Source organism: Camelina sativa, chromosome 19 (genome assembly GCF_030686135.1).
Source record: "Camelina sativa cultivar CO46 ecotype springtype chromosome 19, ASM3068613v1".
In the NCBI taxonomy this organism is placed as follows: domain Eukaryota; kingdom Viridiplantae; phylum Streptophyta; class Magnoliopsida; order Brassicales; family Brassicaceae; genus Camelina; species Camelina sativa.
Window position 1 is genome coordinate 4,012,252 of NC_141898.1, and position 24,283 is coordinate 4,036,534.

Below are 24,283 nucleotides of genomic sequence, written 5' to 3' on the forward strand. Positions count from 1 at the left end.
GTTTCTTGACGGAGAGAGTGCAAAATCAAGAGTTTTCTCTCACAAATTGATTGCAAGCAGAGAAGAATAATTCAATTTTGGGTGGCCTCCGGCTGCTCAACCTCGTTAACTCATCATCTCCATCGACGGCAGATCTCAACGGCGACTCTGGTGCATGATTCTATTGCTGTAAAAGATTCCTCTCTTTCTCTGCCTTTTTTTATCATCTCTCTCCCTTCGTTCTTATCAGATTGCAGGTTCTTTGCTTCTTCCTCCTCCGCTCACCCGAATTGTTTACTGTAGCTTCGTGATTTTAGTTAAGTTGGGAATCCCGTAACTTGATTCATGTGATTCAGAGCTAATTGAATCATTCCATAGGTTATCTTGTGATTAGTCTCTAATCTTATAACAAAATTGCCCTAAGTTTTAGCTCTAGTGATGATTTATAATCAAATTGGATCTAGTTTGTGTGTGTTTCTTTTCAATAGCTCTCGTGAAAGGCTTCTTTTGGTTGGTTGGATTGTATGTAGTGATATATCTTAATATAGTGGAACCAATTTATTTTCACATTCGACATCTTCTAATTGCTTTAGTTATTATGGTCCATAGGTTATGCTTGTTTGAAGACGTATCATGTTCATGATCTAATTGAATTGAGTATGTTCATCCTGTTCATGATCTTATTGACTCTGTTTTGTTTACTCTACTAAGCAGCAACTGATCTATTTTCTTCTCTCTTGCAGACACAAACCCGTCAGCTCACACAGAGACATCTTCATAGAGAGAGACATCGTCTAAGCAGGCATGCAGTTTCTTTTCACCCTTTGGATTTAAGTTTTGATCTCTTATCTTAAATACTATCATCAGCACCACAATCCATAAGTGAAGACCGAGAGAATGGTTCACTTTCTTCCCATTACCACTACGGATGATGATTCCTTTTGAGGGTTTTCAATTTGGCTCTTACAAATTTAACTAACGATGCCTTCTTCTTCTCGATTCTCTATGTGCATACCAATGGTTTGAAGTATGAATTATGTAATTCGGACTTTGGGGATTTATTAGGGTTTATATATATTTTCTGGTTTTTCTCATTCATGTTGCTGTTTTAATTCAGAGACTTGATAACTAACTCTCTAATTTTTTTTTTCAAAACTAAAAACTTCACTTATAAGAGTTTATCATTGGAGGAGTACAATTTTAATTAACAAACAAAAGATTCTTATTTTATAAAAGTATACTTTTAAATACTAAAAAATGTAAGAACCTCAAAAATATAAACCTACCATTAAAGATGCTCTAAAAAACCTTCTACTGATCTTTTTAAATCACAAGCTGGTCTTAAATTGATATCTTGAGACTATAGAAGCTTAATTTACTTAGAGATAATTAAAGGATTTTTTCAGTGGATTTAGATTCGATGCAACATAGAAAACAACACCAAGTCCCAATTTTTTATATCAGCTCTGTATCGAGATCGACAAATCCCACATGTTCCATGTTGGAAACAAACACAAAGTTCTAATCTTTATCTCTCCTACACACAAGAAAATAATAAAATAATAATTTGATAATCAAAACGAGCAAAGATTCAAAAATCATAGGGGTCGAAGCAGATCTAATTAAGTTTCGGGTCGAAGCAGATAAACCCTAGGCAGTGTAAGCCTCTAGGAGAGCGATTTACCGGGCGGTTTTTGGAATAATTCGAGAAAGCATCTCGTGAGAAGCACGATTCTGTTGTTAAAAGAAGAGTTTTAGCGAAAGGTGTGATTTGGTAGTACATGTTATCACTAATTTATTAATTTAAATTGAGTTATGAGTGTAACTGATAGTTGACTACCAAAAAAAAACTTACTAAATCAGGTTTTATATTTTGATTCTCAAAATTATAGTATTAATTTAAGTTGTGTTGGACATTAAAAAAAAATGTTACAGTTTTGGTCTGACTCAAAAAGTTTAATCAAGAGCATGGCAAATGCCATGTGTTCACGTGCATCCAAAACTGAATATCTATCATGAATCGAATATTGCAAGAACTTTAAAATCCAATGATTCGATCAAACCAAATAAAATACATTCTTATACTAAATTATTCTCCCAAACAGAAAAGGGGCTCCATACGAAATCAAAGGACAAAAGGAGATATTGTTGCATCAATCTGACTTATACCAAACAAAGACCCAAAGTCTCAAAGAGTGGTGCTATTAAAACTTGGTGGCGAAAGAAAGACCTTCCTTGGATAACACGTCAAGACTCTCAACGGAAGGTTGTGCTCGTGCCACTTTAGCAATAGCCTTGTATTCCTCTTTAGTTCCTCCTTCGAGAAACACTCCAACTACTTTCCCATCTTTAACCCAATACGTCCCAAACTTAGGCTTTGGAGTTTTGGGGTCAGTGTCTCCAAAGATTACAGATTCTCCAACGTTGTCTCCATAGAATTCCCACGAGAGGTCGAAAAATCTAGAGTAGAAAAAGGGAAGATAATCGTAATCCGGGACAGTTTTCCCTTCCTCAGCTGCTTTGATTGCCTACAATTTAGAACCATAGAGATACACATCATTAGTTAATGTCGTTAGCTCAAAAGAGTTCGGTCATCCGTATATTCGATTTATAGAATCAAGCTGGTAAGGCTCTTACTTTGACGGCTTGTCCAGCAGATTTGCGAGCATTGTCAGCGTGTTCAACACGCCTCATCTCGCCATACATTTTCATTGGGAATGTGGCTACATCTCCAAGTGCGTATACATCAGGTAGGCTTGTTTTGAAGAACCCATCAGTCTACAATAATAACGAATAATCATTAATCACTCACTACTAATAATGGTAATTGACAAGAGCTCTGTTTTCTTTTATTTTTTAATCACAAACCTTAATTCCACCCTTCTCCTCTTCAAGTTGGCCTTTGAAAAGTGAGGTGACCGGTTTACCACCGACACTGGCGACCACAATGTTAGCTTCTAGGGTTCTTCCACCCTCTAGTATGACCTCCGTGACCACTCCATCTGAGTTGGTGTTAAATCCGGTGACTGCGGTTCCCTTGATGATTTTGATTCCCTTGTTGGTTAAGTAAGCCTCATAGAATGCAGACATCTCCGGGGTGAAAAACCGGTTCACTATACAACGATCAAACAGAGGAAAATATGTTAATGAAAACTTCTTTTGCAAAACTGATAACTCCTAGTATCTTGAAATGAACTTACTAATAATATCCAATGTAAAATTATTTAGGTAAACTTTTTTTTGTTAAGCATCAAACTTACGAATCCAAGGTTCTGGAAAAACCATGGTCACTTCATGGTTATTAGCCTTTAGAGAAGAACTCATCTCAAGACCTAAGAAACCGCCGCCAATAACCACGGCCTGTCCGTTTTGCACATATAGTTCCATAGCTAACGAAAGCTCATCATTGTCATCGATTTCTCTTAGGTAGAATATATTCTTAACATCTGCTTCTGGGATCCCAAGTTCTGACAATTTTACGTACTGCAAAATATATTGATATCAGTCGTCGCCAGCTAGAGTAACTTAGAACGTAACAAAGAGAGAGAGAGAGAAGGGCAAGTATTGTGCTCACAGTAGAACCGGTTGCAATGAGCAAAGTTTGGTACTTGTAAATTGTTCCATCATCACTAACAAGTGTCTTGGAAGCAAGATCTGCTTTGACTATCTCTGTGCTCACAATTAGATCAATCCCTGTAAAAATCAAAATTATCTCAGAATCACCAAAAACATTGCGAGTGGAAAATCACCGAGATTTCTTGGAGAAGACAGAAACTAAACCATTACCTTTTTTTTTGTACCAATGAGGGTACTGCTTCTCTTCACCAGTTCCAGCACAGCAATAGACACTCGCAAGGGTCGGATTGACTGTAATGGTGATCCAAGTTAAACCAAAATCTTGTAGCAAATAAAAGTTAAATCTATTGACAGAGATGTTATAGAGTTAAAAAGGTTTTACCTGAGAGGTCGATATATACTTTGGTTAGTTCAGGACGCTCAAAAGGAGACACCTATTGACAAACACACAAAACAAAACATGGTTATGGGCTTCAAAATCAGTTTTCAGACTAGAGAATATCATATATCATTTGTTTCAACTTTCCAAAAATAGTGTTTATAATCTTTTGCGCTTGTATTTGTGTTTGCAAACAAAAAAAAAAAATTGTGAAATCATTTTCAAAGTTGTGACCAAACTCGTAAGAGTGAAAAATCGAGACCAAACTCATAAGAGTGAAAAACGTACTGCTTCCCTGGAAATGATTGCTAGTTCACCAGGGTTCAGGCCCTGCTTCGTAAACTCTCTCGCCGCGTAACCCTGTGATTCGGAAATGCCAAAAAAAAAAGTCAAATCAAAGCATAAACAGTTTATTTTGTTTGTTTACTAAGCATAAATGGATTTTATGTAAAAGTGAGAACCTAGATCCAAAACTTCTTAGTTATTAAAAAAAAAAAAAAAGGTGAGAGCAGAATCAAAGAGATCTAGAGAGAGGAATTCGAAAGCAAAGCACAAACGCGAAATAAGCGATGATTCGTTGATAAAAAATGGTCTAACCATTAACAAACTACAATGCTGTCGAGTTGCTAAAAAAAAAACGTTGGACTAAGACATATAATCTATACTAGTTTGTATTTGTATTGTGTTGTGTCACTATCGGATTTAAATTCGATAAGATATATCTTGTTTAACGAAAAAAAGATGTGAAAAATGGAGCAAAGCAATTTACTTACGGCGGCTACACCACCTCCAATGATCACGTACTTGTAGCTCTTCTCTTCCGCCATTGATGAATCAAAATTTCTTTCTCAGTTTCTTTTTGGTATGTTAAGAGGAAAGTGACTTTAGGTTTATATATATAGTGGAGTGACGATAAGGCTCTCGAGTCTAGGTGTCTGTATTGGACTAGTCTGACTCGATTTGTTTAAGGCATATTGATCAATTGGATATCATTATTATGTATTAGTGGATAATATAATAATCATATTGGAAAGACTTGACTAATAATATCATCCATACCTTTAACGTTCCTAAATTAGCTATTATAATCCCAAAAAATGACCTGCAGACGAACTCACATGAAAAAACGTATATATCACGTTGGAATTGTCTGTCCTCTCCTATAACGACGAACTCCGTTTAATTTATTTTACTCCAAAAAATCAAAAATATCTGTTATAAAAACGTGTATACTATTTGGTTGGTAGAATCGATAATTATTTAGTTAATCATATATTTTCAGAGTGTCAGCCACTTGGAGTTATTAGCTCAAATCTCAATTTCATTGGCGTTATAAATCCAAATCTCGATTTCGTTGGCGTTATTGCTCAAATCTCGATGAAATTTAGCGCAGATCTCAATAATACTGTGTTTAGCCACATGCTAACAAATCAACTTTAAGATGCTTACTAGTATGATTATTACATAGATGTTGCTATTAGAATTTGCTTTATCAGTTTATGCTTTTGAAGAAGTCCAATCACGGACAACCATAGTGTCATAAGTTAGGGGTGGGGATGCAATGAATCATGTTATATAATGATACTAATGGATCTTCACCTTTCTTTATGTTCATTCTTTGGTACAATAATAGCAACACAAGGTAAGGAAATATAATGAATTAGACTCAGCCTCATTTGGGGGAGATTTGAATGAAGGCTTTGATACCATATTACCATGACAAGCGGTAAAACTACATTTTATTGAATTGAAGATTCATAGATGCAAAATCCAAAGCTAAACTTATATAGACAACATAAAGTGGTCTAATGAAAACTAAAGATACGTTTGCTTCTTTCAGACTACGGACTTCTTCTGACATATATCTTGGGTAGATTGATATCGCGGTTTCTTTCATCTCTTCCGCTCTCGTATCTCTACACAATCTCCATTAGTACTCTTAAATAATATAAAGAAGATAAATAAAGGAGATGGAAATTACGGGTGCTGAGGCCACAGAAAAGCTCCGATTGCAAAAGCTCGCTTCTCATGTAGAGTATTGTCATGGAAGGCAAGAAGTCCGTAGTCTGAAAGAAGCAAATCCAATCTCCACTCTTCCATCTCCTCGTAGTCCTCCTTCTTGTATCTTGGGTAATGCAATGGCATCTTGAATCCACTGTTTGAGGCCTTTACGACACCGGTTTTGTCAGGATTCTCAACACTTTCTTGCTTGTTGGCATGGTTGAGAAAGTTGAGAAGCCATCTCACGTTTCCCATCTCTTCTTCTTCTTCTCTCTCTCTCTCTCTCTTTCTTATTTATGATCGATTGTGTTTCTTGTGTGTTTATTGTATATATAGAGAGAGATAGCTACCGTGGGATGGATTACGTGAAGAGAAAGAAAGGACAAATTACATGAAGTAAAAGGAACAATTTTACATATACCATTATACTTATATATGCCACCTCACTTGTTTGATTCAGGAAGGAATAAGGGGAATGAATTGGGTTTTAATTATTGAAGAGGTTATATTTGTGAATTGTGATTAAGAACAATACCAGAAAGGGGAAGAGAATCTCTTCAAGAGATGATGTATACATGGAGCAATAAATTTGTAAGCAATTAAGTAGCGTTTGGTGAAGAGTCCCGTAAAAAGAGCTTATCATTTAGCAATGAATGGAATTGCGTGCGTAGATAATTAAGAAGAAAATGTACGTAATTATGAATTCATAATCACGAATATTTCTGGCCGTATATACCTATACGTCACATTCAATTATGCCATGTTATACATAAATATCTTTAATGATCATAAACCGGAAAACGTAAGAGATGTTAATGAATTAAGGAGGTGAATTATAAGCTAGGATCATGACTCAGGGAGTTCCAATATTTTCAGATGCCCCAGCCAGAAATTAAAATTTATGCTCCTCTCTATGCGTTTTTTCCTTAATAAAAACAATTATTTTCTTAGCCTCACAAAATTGACATTTAAAAATATGATGTCCTTGCATATGCTATGAACCAGACATGTCTCGACTAAACCGATGTTAATAATGTTCTTTGACTCTTACGGTGTCACTACGCTAGTGGAAGCTTAATAATGCAAGTAGCCACCCACTGCACAAAAATAAAAAATATGCTTTATAGCACCAAAATATATTAGCTTTTTGAACCACCAGATGATTGAGTAATAAAAAAATTGAGGTTATATACTAATAATTAAGAACAAAATTATATGGGTAGTTAGCTTTTTAGAGATGGCATGATATATTTTGTTAAACTTTATGTTAGTTACGCATGTATCACATGTATCATCCGTGTTTTTTTTTCTGGGTGCTAAAACTCCACAAACACAACAATGTCCAAAACGTGTTTACATGAAAAATCGAATGTTCAACGAGTTTGATATGATGCTGTAATAGTAACGTGAATGAATTGAATAATTGATCATTGACACCTTTTATATATCTCTCTATCTTCCTTAGTCCTTTTTATTAATGAAAAAAAAAAGAGTCATTGAGTAAATCATTTAAATTATAATTTATCGTGGAAAGCGAACTATCAAAGGACTGTAAACCGTAGGATGTGTTACACGTGAAAATTTGACGGTTTAGATGACTTATTAACATGTGAAAATCAGAACCATCGAAACAGTTGACTTTTGTTGACAATGTTTAGTCGTCACCCACATAGATTGCATCGCAAGAAAACAAGACTAACGATGGCCCAAAAACCACGAACTGTGATCTGCGTCGGAGACATCCATGGAAACATCTCGATGCTCAGTGACCTCTGGCGTAATCTTCAATCGACTCTCAAGTCAGATTTCAGCTCAGCTCTCGTCATCTTCCTCGGAGACTACTGCGATCGTGGACCGGAGACTCGAAAAGTCATCGACTTCTTGATCTCTCTTCCGGAGAAACATCCCGAGCAGACCCACGTCTTTCTCACCGGAAACCACGACTTCGCTTTCGCTGGGTTCTTGGGTTTGTTACCTCGTACTTCCGATGGGTCTTATATTGCGGAAACGTGGAAAGAGTATTCAAGAAGCGAGGAGAGAGAAGGGTGGTATAAAGGTGAAGGGTTCGAGAGCATGCATCTCCAAAGTAGGAGATGGGCGGGAAATATTAGGGTTCAATTCGATTATTCCGAGCATGGGGTGGTGTATAATGGATCGATATACGATGCTGCGTCCACTTTTGAATCCTATGGTGTCCCTCATGGATCTTCTGGTACCATTCTCCACCGATGTGTTCTGCTTCTTCTCTTTTGTTATAGTTTATTTGGCATAATCTGTGAATTTTCTTCAAACGATATTCTAAATTTGATGATCAGGCAATTGTTGAAGCTTTCCCGATTTGGAGTTCATATAGTATTTGTGATAGTGAAATTGTGACATTTTTAAAGACTATTTGGGATCGTTGCTTTTAAAACTTGTTTGTTTTCTTATAAATCCTTCTCTGACTTTATAGATTTGATAAATGCTGTACCGGAGAGTCACAAGAAGTTCTTGACCAATATGGTATGGGTACATGAAGAGGTAATTAAGGGATTTTTCTCCAACCATTATACATCATGTGAAGTTTTGTAGGAACAGAACTTGAGTGGTTATAAAACAAAGGATGTCTGATTTAGCGGGTAAAAGCTTAATTAATACGCAGGAAAATGCATGTGTAGTAGTAGTTATCATATATGTGACGTGTCCATTATGTGATACTATTGCATGATGATGTTTGTATAGAAACAAAGGAAGGGCTAAAGCATTGTAAGTTGATCGCCGTACATGCTGGTTTAGAGCAAGGAAGAAACGTAGAAGAACAGCTCAAACTATTGAGAGCTAAAGACACAAGCATTTCAAGGATACAACCTCTAACTGGTCGGAAAACCGTTTGGGACATCCCACAGGTTAAAAACAAAAACATTGAAAGAACAACACTTGTATTAATTAAGATCTTGCTTAAGTTTAGAAATCTCTTTGTATGATTTCGTTTTCTCCGAAACATTTCTTCAGGAACTGGATGATAAACAGACTATTGTTGTTAGCGGCCACCACGGGAAACTTCACATAGATGGCCTGAGACTGATCATCGATGAAAGCGGTGGATACGCGAATAAACCTTTGGCTGCAATTGTTCTTCCTTCTAAGAAGATTATCCGTGACACCGATAATATTTCTAATTAAGTATCTCATGTCTTTATGTATATTTTCTAAGCATTCCGTTTGCTCTTCTGTTGTTTTCTTATTTTGTACTTTTGCTCATCCAAAATTATCATATCTACAAATAATAATCTTTAGGAAAGAGATAGATACACCGATTGAATTATTCTTGTGACTTATGATAAACTTTATTAGAAAACTACAAATGTTATGTTGAAAAATATCTGAAGTGTTTTTATTTAGTATTGAATCAATTTTAGCACTTTTAAATACAAAAAAAAGTAGTAGAATTTTATTTAAGTTTTTTTTATTAAACCAACTATTAGCTAGTCCGCCCCAAGGACATTGTCATCTCAAGACACGAGACTAATAGCGCAAAAACGAGGAACCATACACGTTTATTATCTCACGCAAAATTTAATTCATTATCTCATCGTTCATACAAAGTTACCAAAGTATTCTTTAACATTAAACATGATGTGAGTGATGATTCTCTTTGTGAAACTAATCAAGATATAGATGTTCATGGAGTTAAAAATTTACCTCATCATGTCTTTGCGACGATAGATGCTATATAAAAAAATCTCATACCCGATTAAAAACTGAGACCAAGTTGGAGTGTTAAGTAAGTTTTATAAGGTGATCAAGTTTAAGTGTCATTACCTCTACAGAGAAAGTCAATTATATAAAATCTAAGGTCATAGTCTCATAGACCAGATTCTTCTATAAAATGCATGAGAAGAAAATCTAGACAAGATAACAAATGCTAATCTAAGTTATGCATTAAATAGACACTATACGATTATATTGTATTTGGATATCATAATACAATATTTCATTTATTAACAACTCCATACTCTTTTGTAATAGATAGATAAATTAGGTTTAATAGAGGTTGAGAACATCAACATTAAGTATTTGTCAGCTAAACTCCTCCCATGAAGATAGTATATTGCAAGCTTAAATCGTATTTGACCATTACATCCTTAATGTCATTCTTTATAGCTTATGAGAATATGAACATACCTTCGACTTCCACTCTGTATGACTGACTCATATATATGTCATAGTTAAATCCACTGCAGTTACCCACATCGAAGAACACATAGTGAGAGTGAGTGTTTTTCTTCGTATTCAATGCTACTACATTTGGGTAGTTTTCAGGTCCTTCTCCAAACTGGGATACAAACTCTCTATTAACTATTGTACTTTGTAAACCTAAAATCAATGTCATGAACAAAATTTTCTTCTTTTTGATTGTATTAGACGTTTACATAATTTCTCTATAAATTTCAATGTGACAATCAAAACTGAAAATTTAAAATTGGAATTTTTAAAATTTAAAGGGAACAAAAGGAAAAGTATTTTGAGTTTGAGTTTGAGTTTTAAAGGGAACACATATTGTATTTTGAGTTTTCATTTTCTTCCTAAATACCGATTTTGTAGATTGATTTTTTTTTTAATAGAAAATTGATGATTATTTCCATGTGCCATGTTACATAATGATCTATGGTTTTCTTATCATTCATAAATATTAATAATTAAATTAACAATTAAATATTATTATTTCAGTGTAAAAAAAACTCGAACATGGATGTGAAGTGACATTACTATAGTGGCAGAAGGTAAGTCCATTTGTATAAGGCACCATCACACAAGGAATCCCGCTTCTTATGTAAGAATTTGGCTAATGGACCGGCTAGCTGTAATACAATTAAAAAAAAAAAAAAAAAAAAAAAAAAAAAAAAACTCGATATTATTTGGAAACATATATATAGAGCCACAGCAGGCCCATAGAGCCCACTAATACATTATCATTAAGAAACAGAGACTGATGGCGCAAAAACCAGCAACGGTGATCTGCGTCGGAGACATCCATGGATACATATCGAAGCTCAATAACCTCTGGCTTAATCTTCAATCCGCCATCGACCCATCAGATTTCAAAACAGCTCTTGTCATCTTCCTCGGCGACTACTGCGATCGTGGACCCGAGACCCGGAAAGTCATCGACTTTTTAATCTCTCTGCCGGAGAGACATCCCGATCAAACTCACGTCTTTCTCGCCGGAAACCATGACTTTGCCTTCTCTGGATTCTTGGGTTTGTTGCCCCGTCCTTCAGATGGGTCTGATTTGAAGGATACGTGGAAGGAGTACGAAAGTAGCGAGGAGAGAGAAGGATGGTACAGAGGTGACGGGTTCGAGGATATGCATCTCCAAGGTCGGAGATGGGCTGGTAAAATTAAGTCTCTGTTCAATTCTGTGAAAGGGATGCCTTATAAAGGATCGATTTACGATGCTGGATCGACTTTTGAATCTTATGGTGTTCCTCATGGATCTTCTGGTATAATTCTCTATCAATGTGTTCCTTCTTGGTTCTTCATAGTTTAGTTTTTGCTTGATCAAGCTGTGATTGAATCTGTACACATTAGAATTCTCTGTTACACCTTTGTCTAGCTGCTAGTTGTACTTTATAATTAGTGGTTTCATTTCAAGTATCGTTGTGATTTGTGAATTTGGTGGTCAGGGTATGATTAGATCTCTTTACATTTCAATATTGAGCAATTTGGTCGGCTGAAAATTGAATCTTTCTCGGTTTGGAAGCAGGGCTGTTTGGACTGTTTTGGGATCTCTTTGGTATGATTTTGAAACTTGTTTGTTTTTATGTCTTGATAGATTTGATGAAGGCAGTGCCTGAGAGTCACAAGAAGTTCTTGACCAATATGGTATGGGTCCATGAAGAGGTAAGGGCTCTTTTCTCTTACCATTTTATACTGTGATGTTTGTAGGAACAATGGTTTAATGGTTATAAAACCATAAGAACTCGAACTATGAGCTTATTAGTCACTCTCTTGCAACTAATTATAAATTTATAGCCATGTATATAAGTGGTATAAGCATGTTTCGTCGGAAAAGTGTATCGTAGTAGAACTCATGTGTCCATTTGTTGATTCTACCACAGGACGATGTTTGTATTGAAACAGAGGAAGGGCTTAAGCATTGTAAGTTGATAGCGGTACATGCTGGTTTAGAGAAAGGGGATAATGTAGAAGAACAACTAAAGCTCTTGAGAGCTAAAGACACAAGCATTTCAAAAATACAACATCTAAGTGGTCGGAAAAACGTTTGGGACATCCCACAAGTAAGCCACTGAATGAGCCGAACGTTTTGTAAACATCTTACTCAGTTTGGAAATCTCTTTTTTTGAAAATCTGAAACATTCTTCAGGAGCTGGATGATAAACATACTGTTGTTGTTAGCGGGCACCATGGGAAGCTTCACATCCATGGTCTGAGACTGATCATCGATGAAGGCGGTGGATACCCGGATAAACCCGTGGCAGCAATTGTTCTCCCTTCCAAGAAGATTATCCGCGACACCGATAATTTTTCTAGTTAAGTTTTCTCATCTATCCAATATCATACATTGTCATTTCAAAATAATCGTAGTAACGTTAGCAGTACCAAATTTCAGTTATAACGTTTACTAAGAAAACAAATGGGCCTCTGAACATTCAACAGCTCAACTCTTAAAACTTATTTTCCACACTTAAAGCCTTGCAAATTCAGTAAGCCCAGATTTATGAAGCTGTTTAAAGACAAGCGCGTAGAGTGTTTTTTAGTCACTGTATATTACATGATGAACCTGAACTTTTGAGGGAAAGGTTTCTAAAGTTATATTCGTTATATGGCTCCTGAGTTGGAGCACTTTGCCATGGAAAGAAAACGAATTAGCATGTTCAGGTTCCCAATTTTGAACAAGAATCTAGTGGTGGGTGACTAATACGGCTCGATATTTATTGGGTTATACAGAAATTTGTGTTTTAACATAAAAAAAAAAAGCATGTTGTAAATCAAAATAATATTTCCTTCTTACACTTGGTTGGATTGGATCCATTAATTAGAGAAGGAGCAACACTATTAAATAAAAAAAAAGAATGGGCCCAAAAAAAAGGAGAAAAAGGACAGATAAGAAAAGGAGTCGTCAGAAATGTGCAAACACATGCTTACTTGATTTTCATTATACTGTATATATAATAACGACAGCTGTTTACTTCGGTTGGTTCACGTGAATCCAATTTTGTTTACGAAAATTTCCTCGAGCCTAAGAAGAGATAACCAAGATCTTACTCAATTTTGTTCTCAAAGTTAAACCAAATAAGTTTGCTTTCTTCCCGATTCCTTATTTTTTGAGACTCCACTGGATAAACTAGTTATAGGATGACATTTTGATGTATCATGAAACAATATGGCAGCATCCAGCTCTACAAAAATATTAAGAACTTCATTGTCTAACTAGGATAGTAGGATCTTTATGTAACGTGAGAATTGGACAATTTTTTGGCTGGATTAATTGTGTACATACCTCGGTTAAAATATGGTTGTTGGCACAGAATCTAGTGGTTCAACTGAAGGAATGTGTATCTAACTGTGTACCTATATTATATATATCTATATTGTACCTATATAATATAGGTACCTATATTGTATATGTCTCATTTAGATATATAACAAAATAATTTGACACAAGATTTCCCTAATCACGAGTTACGACAATATTATGTGCAGTCTTTTTTTTGGTAGAAACAAGAAATTCTCTGGACTAGATCACTTCTTTCTTTGACTATTATTTGTTCATTAATATAAAAAGTTACGTTCGTTTGAGTTTTTATCTAAACCTAGCTTCGAATAAACCAGTGTCTCAACGCATATATATGATAAACATTCGAGATAAACTCATAAACTGTTACTCAATAGTCGAAATTCAAATCCTAGTTTAAACGAATTTATAGTCAAACTTACAAAAAGAATATGTCAACTGCACCGATTCTCTCGGAGTTAGTTTAGTATTATTATTTGGTGTCAACCAATCAATATATGTGCAGTATAGTTGAACCATGATGTTGAGTTGTTGACCAACATATACAAAAAGTTATTTTATTCTCTGAAAAATTCACCATATTGTTTAGTATTACCAAGAATATTCATCTCTACATGATTAATTGCCATCATCGTAATTAACGAAGAAAAACAAACAAACAATTTTGACATGTCTCATATGGACGAAGAAGAAAGAAGGGAAGTATCTTTGTGTTTTGGCAGTTACGCTAATCCAACCGACATCCCAAAGATTCTGGCCCATAGCTATGAAACCAGTGTTGTCGATGTATTTACATTTGTTTCGTCCTTGCAATAGTATATTCTAAGTAGTACATAAATTTAATGGTAATAAATTGATACTCTCAAGTCCTTTCAGTCAACTATAATAACGTTGCTAGGGCATATATATATACACTTGTAAAAATCATTAATGAAAATTATTGCGTAATAATGTACAAAGATCCCGTCATAATTACAGTTAACTATAGTAATGTACTTTATTCGTTATAAAACCATCAAGCATGGACAGGGAGACACACATAAGTGCATAAGACATAACGTTGATTTAATGTAACATAATGGAAAATATAAGGTCTGATCAGAGACAGCAAATCATTATCATGAGACCATTAAATCCTAATTAAGTGCTGATGCTGGCAATTAGGTATAAAGTCGATATCCTCTCTTCCTCAATCACGTTCATAATCATCACCATTAAGAGTTTCAAACGCTTTCAACACACTATTCGATTTATGTTTAATTTTCGCTAATTTGAACACACAACACGCGAAACAAGATTACATGTCTAAAACAAACTTTGTTGCGATCATTCTAATTTGCAAGAAGTTTATTTCAAACACATTAATTGCCCTTGTTCTGTTGTAGATAATCAGAATGTTACAAATTCTAGTTTTTTTTTAAATTAATATGTATAGTTTACTTACAAAACAAGAACAGGTTGGGATCCATAAACGAATAATATCTGAAGGAAAAAAAGTATGGGTGCCAAATGATATCTGATGCACGCGCTAACACAAACACCGGTTTAGTGGGTCCTTTGAGGCAGAGAGGCACACGTCGACTACGGGATCACTCCATTGTCTATGTCTTTCATCGACTCAATCCTCACCGTACATCTATTCTACGATTTTGGTTTTTTGCTTCGAACAAGTTTATTCCGAAAGGAAGTCACAAACTGACATTATTAGCTCAGTTTGATCTCAACAAAATTTTATCAGGTGATCAAGCTCAACTAAGCAAAACCGTATAACATTAATTCGAACTAAAAACCTATATTGATTATTAGATAATAAGACTTTAAAAAGACTTATTTCACAATATATCAAATTAAGCTCTATATTATATAGACTTTACAAGATTATATGGTTTTATGTCAATTACAAGTAGGTAAGCTATCTTTCTAACTCTAGATAACACAGCAAAGCCTTGCAAAAAAAAAAACAACCATTAATTCTTAATAACTGAAATGATACTGACTAATACAACTTTATCCTATTAATTTGTGGGACAAACAAAATTTCAAATTACCAAATGAGGACAAGATGTAAAACCCCACCATTTTTAAAAATAGTGTGACTATGTGTATATCGAGTTGATATGATGGCTAATATAGCTTAGAGGAATATATTTATATAGTATACATTGACAGAAAAGTAAATTCCATTAAGAGAAAAGGAAAAAATAAAAATGAAAAGAAGGATTCTTGCTTCGAAGGCCCGTAGTTGAAGCCGTTGAGAGATAGAGAGATAGATAGAGAGAGAGAGAGAGGGGCTACTGCTCTTTGCCAATGTATTAAACCATTTTGTATCGTCTGTCCCTTAAGATACACCACGTCGAAAAACCTACTAGGTACTATATATTGGATTTCTCTCTATCTTTTCTGTTTGAGGATCATAGGAGATATCTTTTGGGATCATTATATTCTTCTCATATCTATTCGGTTGTTATTAGAAGATCATTCTTAGTACTTAACATTAATACCCAAAACAAAAAAAAACAAAAAAAAAGATCATTCATAGAATCATAGTAGATTTGGTCTTATCCCTAAGGAGAATGAGGATAAATGAAAATAATAACTCAATAGCATCAAATCGGGCATCAAATCACGATGGTTTAGGTAAAATGGACCAATGAAAGAACCGGAATAAAAGAAAGTGGTTTAGTTTGGTTCATTCGGTAATATACGGTTTAGACAGGACAGCTGAGTTGTTAACGAGCTAGCTAGCTGTCTCTCCGGGTTTTGCTTCCTTCATCGGATTTATTTACAAAAAAAGAGATCCAACGGTTACAAAAATCAGATTCTCCTTCCTTTTTTTGTTTCCTTCCTTTTATCGGTTGTTGGTGGCAGTTAGGTAATTTCACCTAATAACTTTTTATTTTTTGCCTGTTATGTAATTTCTTATTTTAATATACGTTTCAATATTATATGTTAATTTATTAAAAAGTTCCCGTTATACAAATAAAATAATAAATAAATAATAATTATCTTTATAAATATATATTATATATGTTCATATGATATGAGAGAGAGCACTATTTTTCTGGGCTCTAAAAAGAAAAAAAAAAGCTCAGTAAGCTAAATAAATCTCTACCACAGAAGAATCTAGAACCAGACAGAGAGAGACAGAGAGAGAGAGCGATAAAGAGAGAGAGAGAGATGAAGGAGATGCAGGCAATAGAGACGTCGCAGGGGACGACGAGAAGAGGAAAATGGAGATTAGGGAAAGGGTTCAAGCTCAGCTTGGTCGTGTTGAAGAAGAGACTAAGCGTCTTGCTTTGATCCGTGAGGTAAATTTTTTTTTTCTTTCCTACTTTTCATCAAAAAAAATTGTTTTTATTTTTTATTTTGGAGAATTGTGCTTCAATTTTGGTTTTTTTATTTATTTTTTTTATTTTTTGAATGGGAGGCTAAATTGAACATTTGGGGGTTTTTATATTTGTGGATTTAATTCATGTTTTTAAGGGGAAATTGTAGGACCCCAAGTGTTGTAATTTTCAAGATCTGACAATTGCATTCAAGTTACAATTTTAAGTATATTTTTTCCTTTGGTTTTTGTGTGGTTTGTGCCGTAGGTAGATAAAAATTTTGGGGCTTTTGGTGTTTGGATTTTGGATCTTTAAGTGATCAATAGCAAGAAAACGTGGTTTCACTTAGGTTCTAGGGTTTTTCAATTTCTTGGTCACAGGAAAAAGAGTGAAAGTTTCCAGATTTGTAGCTGAGTGGAACCCCCTTTGCTATAAATAGGCTATGTGGATTAAGTTTTATGTGAAAAGAACCATTTGTTTCTTTTGGGTTTATGTTTATATTCATCAATCTGGACTAAGTCTTTGGTTTTAGTGTTTTTTGCCCAATTTATGGGATACAAAACAGTGAAAGTTTGTACATTTTGTAACACAGATTGTAAAACCCACTTTACCTGATAGAGATTAGCTCTGTGGATCAAAAGCTTCTGAGTGATGTTATATTGATGACTAAGGTGATCAGTGGTTAAATTGCATTTCAGGAACTTGAAGGTTTAGCTGATCCCATGAGGAAAGAAGTTGCTTTGGTTAGGAAGAAGATTGATTCTGTCAACAAGGAATTAAAGCCATTGGGCCATACAGTTCAGAAAAAGGTAAAACCAAAACAATAATCAAAATCCTATTGACCTGTATTCAGAGTATGCCTGTTTGGTTGAGGATTAAGATGCTAAGCTGGTTTATTTACACAACTTGCAGGAACGAGAGTACAAAGAAGCTCTTGAAGCATTCAACGATAAGAATAGGGAGAAGGTGCAGCTTATCACCAAGCTAATGGAGGTTAGTCAACAAATGCTCGAATCTCTTTTCTGTCAAATACATATATTTTGGGTCGAGTTTGAAATGATTGGAGTTAACTGATCTACTTGTTGTTGTTCTGCTTTTCTCTGGTTTATGGTTCTGTGTTGTCGGTTATTTTTTCACATTACCCCCTACTTGTGTGGATAAAGATATTAAGCTAATTACTGTCCCGTAACTCTGTTCTGAGACATGCATCAAACACTGATAGTTTTAGGCATACATATTAGTCATCTTGCAGATTCAGTGTTTAATCCTTAGGTTTTGATGTTGAGTTCTTCGACCGGTTAAAGCTATGTGTGAGTCTTCTCCTTAGTTTGCGGAGTCCATTCCTCCAAACTCTATCTAAGTTAACACATTGGTTGTTCTTGCCGTTTTCCAACATATCCTGTCTGTGAACCGAAACATATTCATCAAGCCACTCACATGTCAAGAGCAAAGCTCAAAATGACACAACTCTGCAAAAAGGCCTGCTAGGTCCAAGGCCCAACACAACCCTGAAGCCCACAATGATTCAACGGCTATCTGCAGATCAAGACAAAAAGAAAGGATTTGCAGAGAGTACTAGTACGGCAGTAACGACACAGAATCGGTTTGCCTCACTTGAATCATATGATGACAATGAAGCCACGTAACATCATTGTGCCAGAGCAGCAATCATTGGAAAACTCTAGACTTTAGGTTAAAACTCTTGTAACCAATATAAAAGCAAAGCATAGAGTGTAATGCCGATTTCAAGGATTGAATAACAAAGAAACAATCTTTCATATATTCTCTCTACTTATTTCTTTCATGGTATCAGAGCCATGGACGGAACCATGGAACCTTATTTTTCCTTTTCTCTTCACATTTCAAATTGTGTTACTATAAAACTCACCGAACAAAATTACATCATTTGGAAGTCTCAGTTTGAATCATTTATGCGCACTCAAGCCCTTCTTGGCTTTGTCAATGGAGCTGTCAAACCACCTGCTGAGAAGATTCCTATTCGCAACAACAATACTGGCAGAACCGAAGACATACTCAATCCAGATTTTGAAAGCTGGTCCAGATCTGATCAAGTAGTTAAGGCATGGCTGCTTGGCTCCATGACTGAGAACGTTCTACGACTGGTGGTCGGCTCTGCAACTGCTCAAGAGGTATGGGAAACCTTAATCTCTCACTTTAACCGGACATCATCCTCTAGACTATTTGAGTTACAAAGACTTCTGCAAAATGCTGAAAAACTAGATAAAAGCATGTCAGACTACCTTAGAGGAATCAAGGATATTTGTGATCAACTAGCTTCTATAGGAGACCCGGTTAGTGGAAAGATGAAGATATTTGCAGCTTTAAGAGGCTTAGGTCGTGAGTATGAGCCGATTATCACTGTTATTGAGGACTCAATGGATCGATTGCCTGCACCTACCTACGACAATGTGATATCTCGTCTTACCGGATATGATGATAGACTCCAAGGTTACTCTGTCTCCGCTGATGTCTCACCACACTTGGCTTTCAACACTATGAGATCGTCTAACTACTCAAACAGAGGACGTGGAAACAGAGGTAGAGGACGAGGTAGTTACTCCACCAGAGGTCGTGGCTTTCACCAATAATTTTCATCCTCCACAAGCTCACCTCGACCTGTCAGCACAAGTGAGAAGCCGGTTTGTCAAATCTGTGGGAAAAGATGACACAATGCTTTTGAGTGTTGGTACAGGTTCGACGAAGAATATCAACAACCAGCTCAACCTGCAATCAATGCAGCAGCTTTCTCTGCTCTCCACATTACTTATGTTACGGAGGACAACAGTTGGTATCCAGATTCTGCTGCAACGGCTCACATCACCAGCTCCGCTCAACGTTTTCAACAAACTCAGCCATATCATGGGACTGACATGGTAATGGCAAGTGATGGAAATTTCCTTCCAATCACCCATGTTGGTTTCGCCAATCTTGCCACAACGTCAGGTAACATTCCTCTCAAAGACGTGCTGGTTTGTCCTGAAATAGCAAAGAATCTACTGTCTGTTTCAAAGTTAACTAAAGATTATCCATGTGTTGTCACTAAGGACAAAGCAACGCACAAACTCCTGACAAAGGGAAGGGAAAATAACGGTCTTTATAAGTTGGATGATTAGAAGTACCAGATGTTATACTCTACAAGACAGATCAAGACAAGTGATGAGGTGTGGCATCAAAGACTAGGACATCCAAATCAACAAGTGCTTCAATTTCTCTCTACAAATAAGGCAATTCAAGTAAATAAAAGTACCAGCAATGTATGTGAATCATGTCAGCTTGGGAAGAGTTCAATATTGCCATTTAGTTCTACTTTTCTTGCTTCAAGACCTCTAGAAAGAGTGCATTGTGATCTATGGGGTCCTTCTCCTGTTTCTTCTGTTCAAGGATTCAGATTTTATGCAGTTTTTATTGACAATTTTTCCAGATATTGTTGGCTTTATCCTTTAAAGAAGAAGTCTGATTTCTGTTATACTTTCATCAAGTACCAGTTCCTTGTTGAAAATTTGCTGCAAACAAAAATTGGAACATTTCAATCAGATGGGGGAGGCGAATTTATAAGTAACATATTTTTTACTCATCTGCAAAATGCTGGTATTCAACATTTCATGTCATGCCCTCACACACCGCAACAGAACGGGATATCAGAGAGGAAGCATAGACAGCTAACAGAATTGGCACTCACCTTAATGTTTCAAAGTGCTACTCCACAAAGTTTTTGGGTGGAAGCTTTCTTCACATCAAATTTCCTCTGTAATCTGTTACCCACAAGTGCTCTCAAAGATCACAAAAGTCCTCATGAAGCTCTCTTTGGTAAAACTCTCGAATACTCTGCTCTAAGAACCTTCAGATGTGCTTGCTTTTCCACTCTAAGAGCATATACTCAAAACAAGTTTGATCCAAGATCCCTTAAGTGTGTTATCCTAGGCTATACAGAGAAATACAAAGGATACAGATGCTTATATCCTCCAACTGGGAGAGTTTATCTCAGTCGTCATGTTATCTTTGATGAAGCATGTTTTCCCTTCGCCAGCACATACAGTTATCTTCAACAGTCATCACCTACACCCTTGTATGGTGCATGGTTAGAAAATTTTCAGATATCTCTGAAACGTGTAAACATTCCGAGACTGTTACTCAACTACCAGCCTCTGCAATTCCACTCACTACAGCGGCTGCTACTACTGATGCCATCAGTCCTACTCCATCAACTACATTGCTTGAATTGCCACTTGAGGTTGCTGATGGGAGTACTGAGTGTACGACAAGCATTGACCTTGTTCCTATTGGCAACAACTCCCAATCATCGACCTCAAATGTGCAGACTTCAGACACCAACGATGATCTCAGTGACAATGTCAATCTCCATGCTCCTGCAGAAGCTCCAACTCATCCAATGACCACACGATCAAAGTCAGGCATCTCAAAACCGAATCCTCGATATGCACTTCTCACTCACAAGGTATCATATCCTAAACCTGAAACAGTAACAACTGCTTTAAAAGATCCAAACTGGACAGCAGCAATGAATGAAGAAATGGATAACTGTAAAGAAGCAAACACCTTCTCTCTGACTCCTCCAACACCCGATATGCATGTCTTAGGGTCCAAATGGGTCTTCAGAGTCAATCTAAATGCAGATGGTTCACTAGATAAGTTCAAAGCCAAACTAGTTGCTCAAGGATTCAAGCAAGAAGAGGGCATTGATTATCTAGAGACATATAATCCAGTGGTTAGAACAACAACAATTAGAGCTGTTCTTCACTTTGCAGCCATCATGAACTGGGAAATTAAGCAAATGGATGTAAAAAATGCATTCCTCCATGGAGATCTTACCGAAACAGTATATATGAAACAACCAGCTGGATTTATCAACAAGGATTTTCCTGATCATGTGTGTCTCTTACATAAATCCCTTTACGGTCTCAAACAGTCCTCAAGGGCTTGGTTCGACAAGTTTAGTAACTTTTACTAGACTTTGGCTTCACTTGCAGTCTAAGGGATCCCTCCTTGTTTGTCTGTTTCAAAGGTAAAGACATCATTATGTTGCTGCTTTATGTTGATGATATGGCAATTACAGGAAATTCATCAGCATTACTCTCAAACCTGCTTGATGAGCTAAGCAAGCAGTTCAGAATGAAGGATCTTGGAAAACTCTATTATTTTCTTGGCATTCAAATTCAGTATCATGAGAACGGTCTGTTTTTATCTCAACAAAAATATGTTGAAGACCTCATTGCGACAACAGCTATGTCATTTTGTTCCCCTGTTGCCACTCCTCTTCCTCAGCAACTCAAGAAAACACCACAGCAACATGTTGAATTCTCTGATCCTAGATACTTTAGAAGCTTGGCAAGTCGTCTGCAGTATCTCACATTAACAAGACCTGATCTGCAATTTGCTGTTAACTATGTCTGTCAAAAGATGCATGTTCCATCTGTTTCAGACTTCAATCTTCTCAAGCGAATTCTCAGGTATATCAAAGGCACTACAACCATTGGGATTTCGTTTGATAGAAATACAAATTCCAAGCTGCACGTATACAACAATAGTGATTACGCCGGTTGTAAATCCACTAGTCGCTCCACTGGTGGCTTTTGTACTTTTCTTGGAAGCAATATGATATCCTGGTCTTCGAAGAAACAAGACACAGTCTCCAAGAGCTCCACTGAAGCTGAGTACAGAGCCATGTCTGAAGCAGCCTCTGAGACTACTTGGCTGGTAAACTTACTCCAAGATCTAGGTGTTTCTCTTCCCTCAACACCAGAGCTTTACTGTGACAATCTTTCAGCAGTATACCTCACAGCAAATCCAGCCTTTCACGCTCGCACAAAACACTTCGCCACGCACTACCACTACGTTCGTGAGCAAGTAGCTTTTGGTAAGTTGATTTTTAATCACATCCCTGCTGATCTACAACTTGCAGACATATTCACTAAGTCTCTTCCTCAACGGCCATTTGAAATCCTCAGAACCAAACTTGGCGTAGGTGTTCCACCCACTCCAAGTTTGCGGGGGAGTGTCAAAAGCAAAGCTCAAAACGACACAACTCTGCAAAAAGGTCTGCTAGGTCCAAGGCCCAACATAACCCTGAAGTCCACAATGATTCAACGGCTATCTGCAGATCAAGACAAAAAGAAAGGATTTGCAGAGAGTACTAGTACGGCAGTAACGCCACAGAATCGGTTTGCCTCACTTGAATCATATGATGACAATGAAGCCACGTAACATCATTGTGCCAGAGCATCAATCATTGGAAGACTCTAAACTCTAGGTTAAAACTTTTGTAACCAATATAAAAGTAAAGCATAGAGTGCAATGTCAATTTCAAGGATTGAATAACAAAGAAACAATTTTTCATATATTCTCTCTTCTTATTTCTTTTATCACACTCTATTCGGTGTCGATTATATTGACTTTGATATGTGTTCTTGACTTAACGGATTATTCAATTTTTGAATGATGCGCAGTTGGTGGGAGAAAGCGAAAAGATGAGAATGAAGAAGCTGGAAGAGCTAAGCAAGAACATAGATTCCATACACTGACTTTGAATCCAAGAGAGAAGCAAAACTTCTTGGAACACAGATCATTCTCTGAGTGTTTTAACTCTACGTTTAGGTTTGGGGGGTGGTGGTGAATGTAATTTATATTTTTATAATCGTCGTGTGTTATATTACTACTACACTACTATCATTATCTTTGTTAGGGGCTCTTGGAGATTTATAAGGGTAATGTTTTTTTAGGAAGTAACTTCGAAAAATACTCTCATCAAGACAGGTTTGTAACTAAACACTTCTTTTTCTTCTTCTTCTTTTCTCTGAACACTTTTTCTCTTTATTATCCTTTTTGTGGATTGGTTTTACTTTTTATATATTTGAGTCTAATATTCTTACATTTGTAGCACAAAATGTACAAAATATTAGTAGTGTGTTAAAAAGTGGAAATTTCTTTATATCATGTGCATTGAGAGGAAAGTAGAAAGATTAAGAGAATAATAATTGTGTAATTAAAAAATGATTAGATTACTGTAAATGTGCGATCGATCGGTACGTTAAGTTAAAAAAAACGATGGCATCACGCGGATCATACGTGATCTATGTTGTCCTTTCCCCGATTTGGTTTTATTCCCAAATGACCGTTGGAGAAAAATGATTGTTTCACAAAACAAACGTACAAATTCAATAGTATAATATCAATATAATAAATCAAAGTATGATTATAAACCAGGCGTTTTATTTGTTTTTATTTGATTTCATTATTTTAATGGGGGGTACATCAATGAGACATTAATGATCAATGATGATGTGGCTATTACAATGGGAGACATAGATAATAACATCATAAAAGATGAAAACAAATAAGAATAAATCATTAATTTTCTGCAGCCTTTTATTTCATTTGATTAGTTTCTCCAATGATTTTATTCATGTGGCATAAAAATTCCAAATATGTATCCCATGTTTTATTAAATTGATATTATTATCTGCT

General features: G+C 35.9%; 4 protein-coding genes, 1 long non-coding RNA gene and 1 pseudogene across 8 annotated transcripts; 4 read left to right on the plus strand and 2 right to left on the minus strand.

The window, feature by feature from the left end:
• Positions 1-10: 10 nt before the first annotated feature.
• On the plus strand, positions 11-1,073 carry LOC147920131 (uncharacterized). Of its 2 annotated transcripts, none has more exons than XR_015591149.1 (2): positions 11-168; positions 723-1,073. It is a non-coding gene; the product is annotated as an uncharacterized LOC147920131 (long non-coding RNA). The 2 variants fall into 2 exon arrangements; XR_015591150.1 differs by lacking the exon at positions 11-168 and adding an exon at positions 498-636.
• A 933-nt stretch (positions 1,074-2,006) lies between these two features.
• Positions 2,007-4,991, minus strand: LOC104764692 (monodehydroascorbate reductase 3). Its single transcript, XM_010488274.2, has 9 exons — positions 4,708-4,991; positions 4,223-4,294; positions 3,938-3,989; positions 3,766-3,846; positions 3,554-3,672; positions 3,240-3,462; positions 2,848-3,092; positions 2,617-2,757; positions 2,007-2,507 (listed from the first exon to the last, which is right to left on the minus strand). The coding sequence occupies exons 1-9, from the start codon at positions 4,759-4,761 to the stop codon at positions 2,184-2,186; spliced, it is 1,311 nt and encodes a 436-aa protein (XP_010486576.1). The 5' UTR covers positions 4,762-4,991; the 3' UTR covers positions 2,007-2,183.
• Positions 4,992-5,577: 586 nt separating this feature from the next.
• Positions 5,578-6,296, minus strand: LOC109130941 (uncharacterized). The gene has a single exon (XM_019241080.2). The coding sequence runs from the start codon at positions 6,188-6,190 to the stop codon at positions 5,912-5,914; it is 279 nt and encodes a 92-aa protein (XP_019096625.1). The 5' UTR covers positions 6,191-6,296; the 3' UTR covers positions 5,578-5,911.
• Positions 6,297-7,471: 1,175 nt separating this feature from the next.
• Positions 7,472-9,215, plus strand: LOC104764694 (tyrosine-protein phosphatase At3g09960-like). Of its 2 annotated transcripts, none has more exons than XR_015591542.1 (4): positions 7,472-8,147; positions 8,388-8,455; positions 8,657-8,820; positions 8,927-9,215. XR_015591542.1 is itself a non-coding variant. In XM_010488276.3 (4 exons), exons 1-4 carry the CDS (start codon positions 7,586-7,588, stop codon positions 9,095-9,097), a joined length of 981 nt encoding a protein of 326 aa, XP_010486578.2. In that variant the 5' UTR covers positions 7,472-7,585; the 3' UTR covers positions 9,098-9,215. The 2 variants fall into 2 exon arrangements, 1 of the variants encoding a protein (XP_010486578.2); XM_010488276.3 differs by having other exon boundaries at positions 8,641-8,820.
• A 1,606-nt stretch (positions 9,216-10,821) lies between these two features.
• Positions 10,822-12,622, plus strand: LOC104764693 (tyrosine-protein phosphatase RLPH2). Its single transcript, XM_010488275.3, has 4 exons — positions 10,822-11,418; positions 11,751-11,818; positions 12,037-12,216; positions 12,303-12,622. Exons 1-4 carry the CDS (start codon positions 10,908-10,910, stop codon positions 12,471-12,473), a joined length of 930 nt encoding a protein of 309 aa, XP_010486577.2. The 5' UTR covers positions 10,822-10,907; the 3' UTR covers positions 12,474-12,622.
• Positions 12,623-16,559: 3,937 nt separating this feature from the next.
• LOC104764695 (uncharacterized) lies at positions 16,560-23,689 on the plus strand (annotated as a pseudogene). Its single transcript, XR_015591151.1, has 4 exons — positions 16,560-16,762; positions 17,479-17,589; positions 17,693-17,773; positions 23,266-23,689. The product of XR_015591151.1 is annotated as an uncharacterized LOC104764695 (transcript).
• The last annotated feature ends 594 nt before the right edge of the window (positions 23,690-24,283 follow it).

Bases quoted from the DNA above. Each gene is read 5' to 3' on its own strand.
- LOC104764692 (XM_010488274.2), bottom strand. From the start codon at position 4,761: ATGGCGGAAGAGAAGAGCTACAAGTACGTGATCATTGGAGGTGGTGTA. The intron at 4,295-4,707 runs GTAAGTAAATTG...TCCGAATCACAG, and splicing joins TTGGAGGTGGTGTAGCCGCC to GGTTACGCGGCGAGAGAGTT. The intron at 2,508-2,616 runs GTAAGAGCCTTA...TCTAAATTGTAG, and splicing joins CTGCTGGACAAGCCGTCAAA to GCAATCAAAGCAGCTGAGGA.
- LOC109130941 (XM_019241080.2), bottom strand. From the start codon at position 6,190: ATGGGAAACGTGAGATGGCTTCTCAACTTTCTCAACCATGCCAACAAG.
- LOC104764694 (XM_010488276.3), top strand. From the start codon at position 7,586: ATGTTTAGTCGTCACCCACATAGATTGCATCGCAAGAAAACAAGACTA. The intron at 8,148-8,387 runs GTACCATTCTCC...CTGACTTTATAG, and splicing joins TGTCCCTCATGGATCTTCTG to ATTTGATAAATGCTGTACCG. The intron at 8,456-8,640 runs GTAATTAAGGGA...ATACTATTGCAT, and splicing joins TGGTATGGGTACATGAAGAG to GATGATGTTTGTATAGAAAC.
- LOC104764693 (XM_010488275.3), top strand. From the start codon at position 10,908: ATGGCGCAAAAACCAGCAACGGTGATCTGCGTCGGAGACATCCATGGA. The intron at 11,419-11,750 runs GTATAATTCTCT...ATGTCTTGATAG, and splicing joins TGTTCCTCATGGATCTTCTG to ATTTGATGAAGGCAGTGCCT. The intron at 12,217-12,302 runs GTAAGCCACTGA...AACATTCTTCAG, and splicing joins ACGTTTGGGACATCCCACAA to GAGCTGGATGATAAACATAC.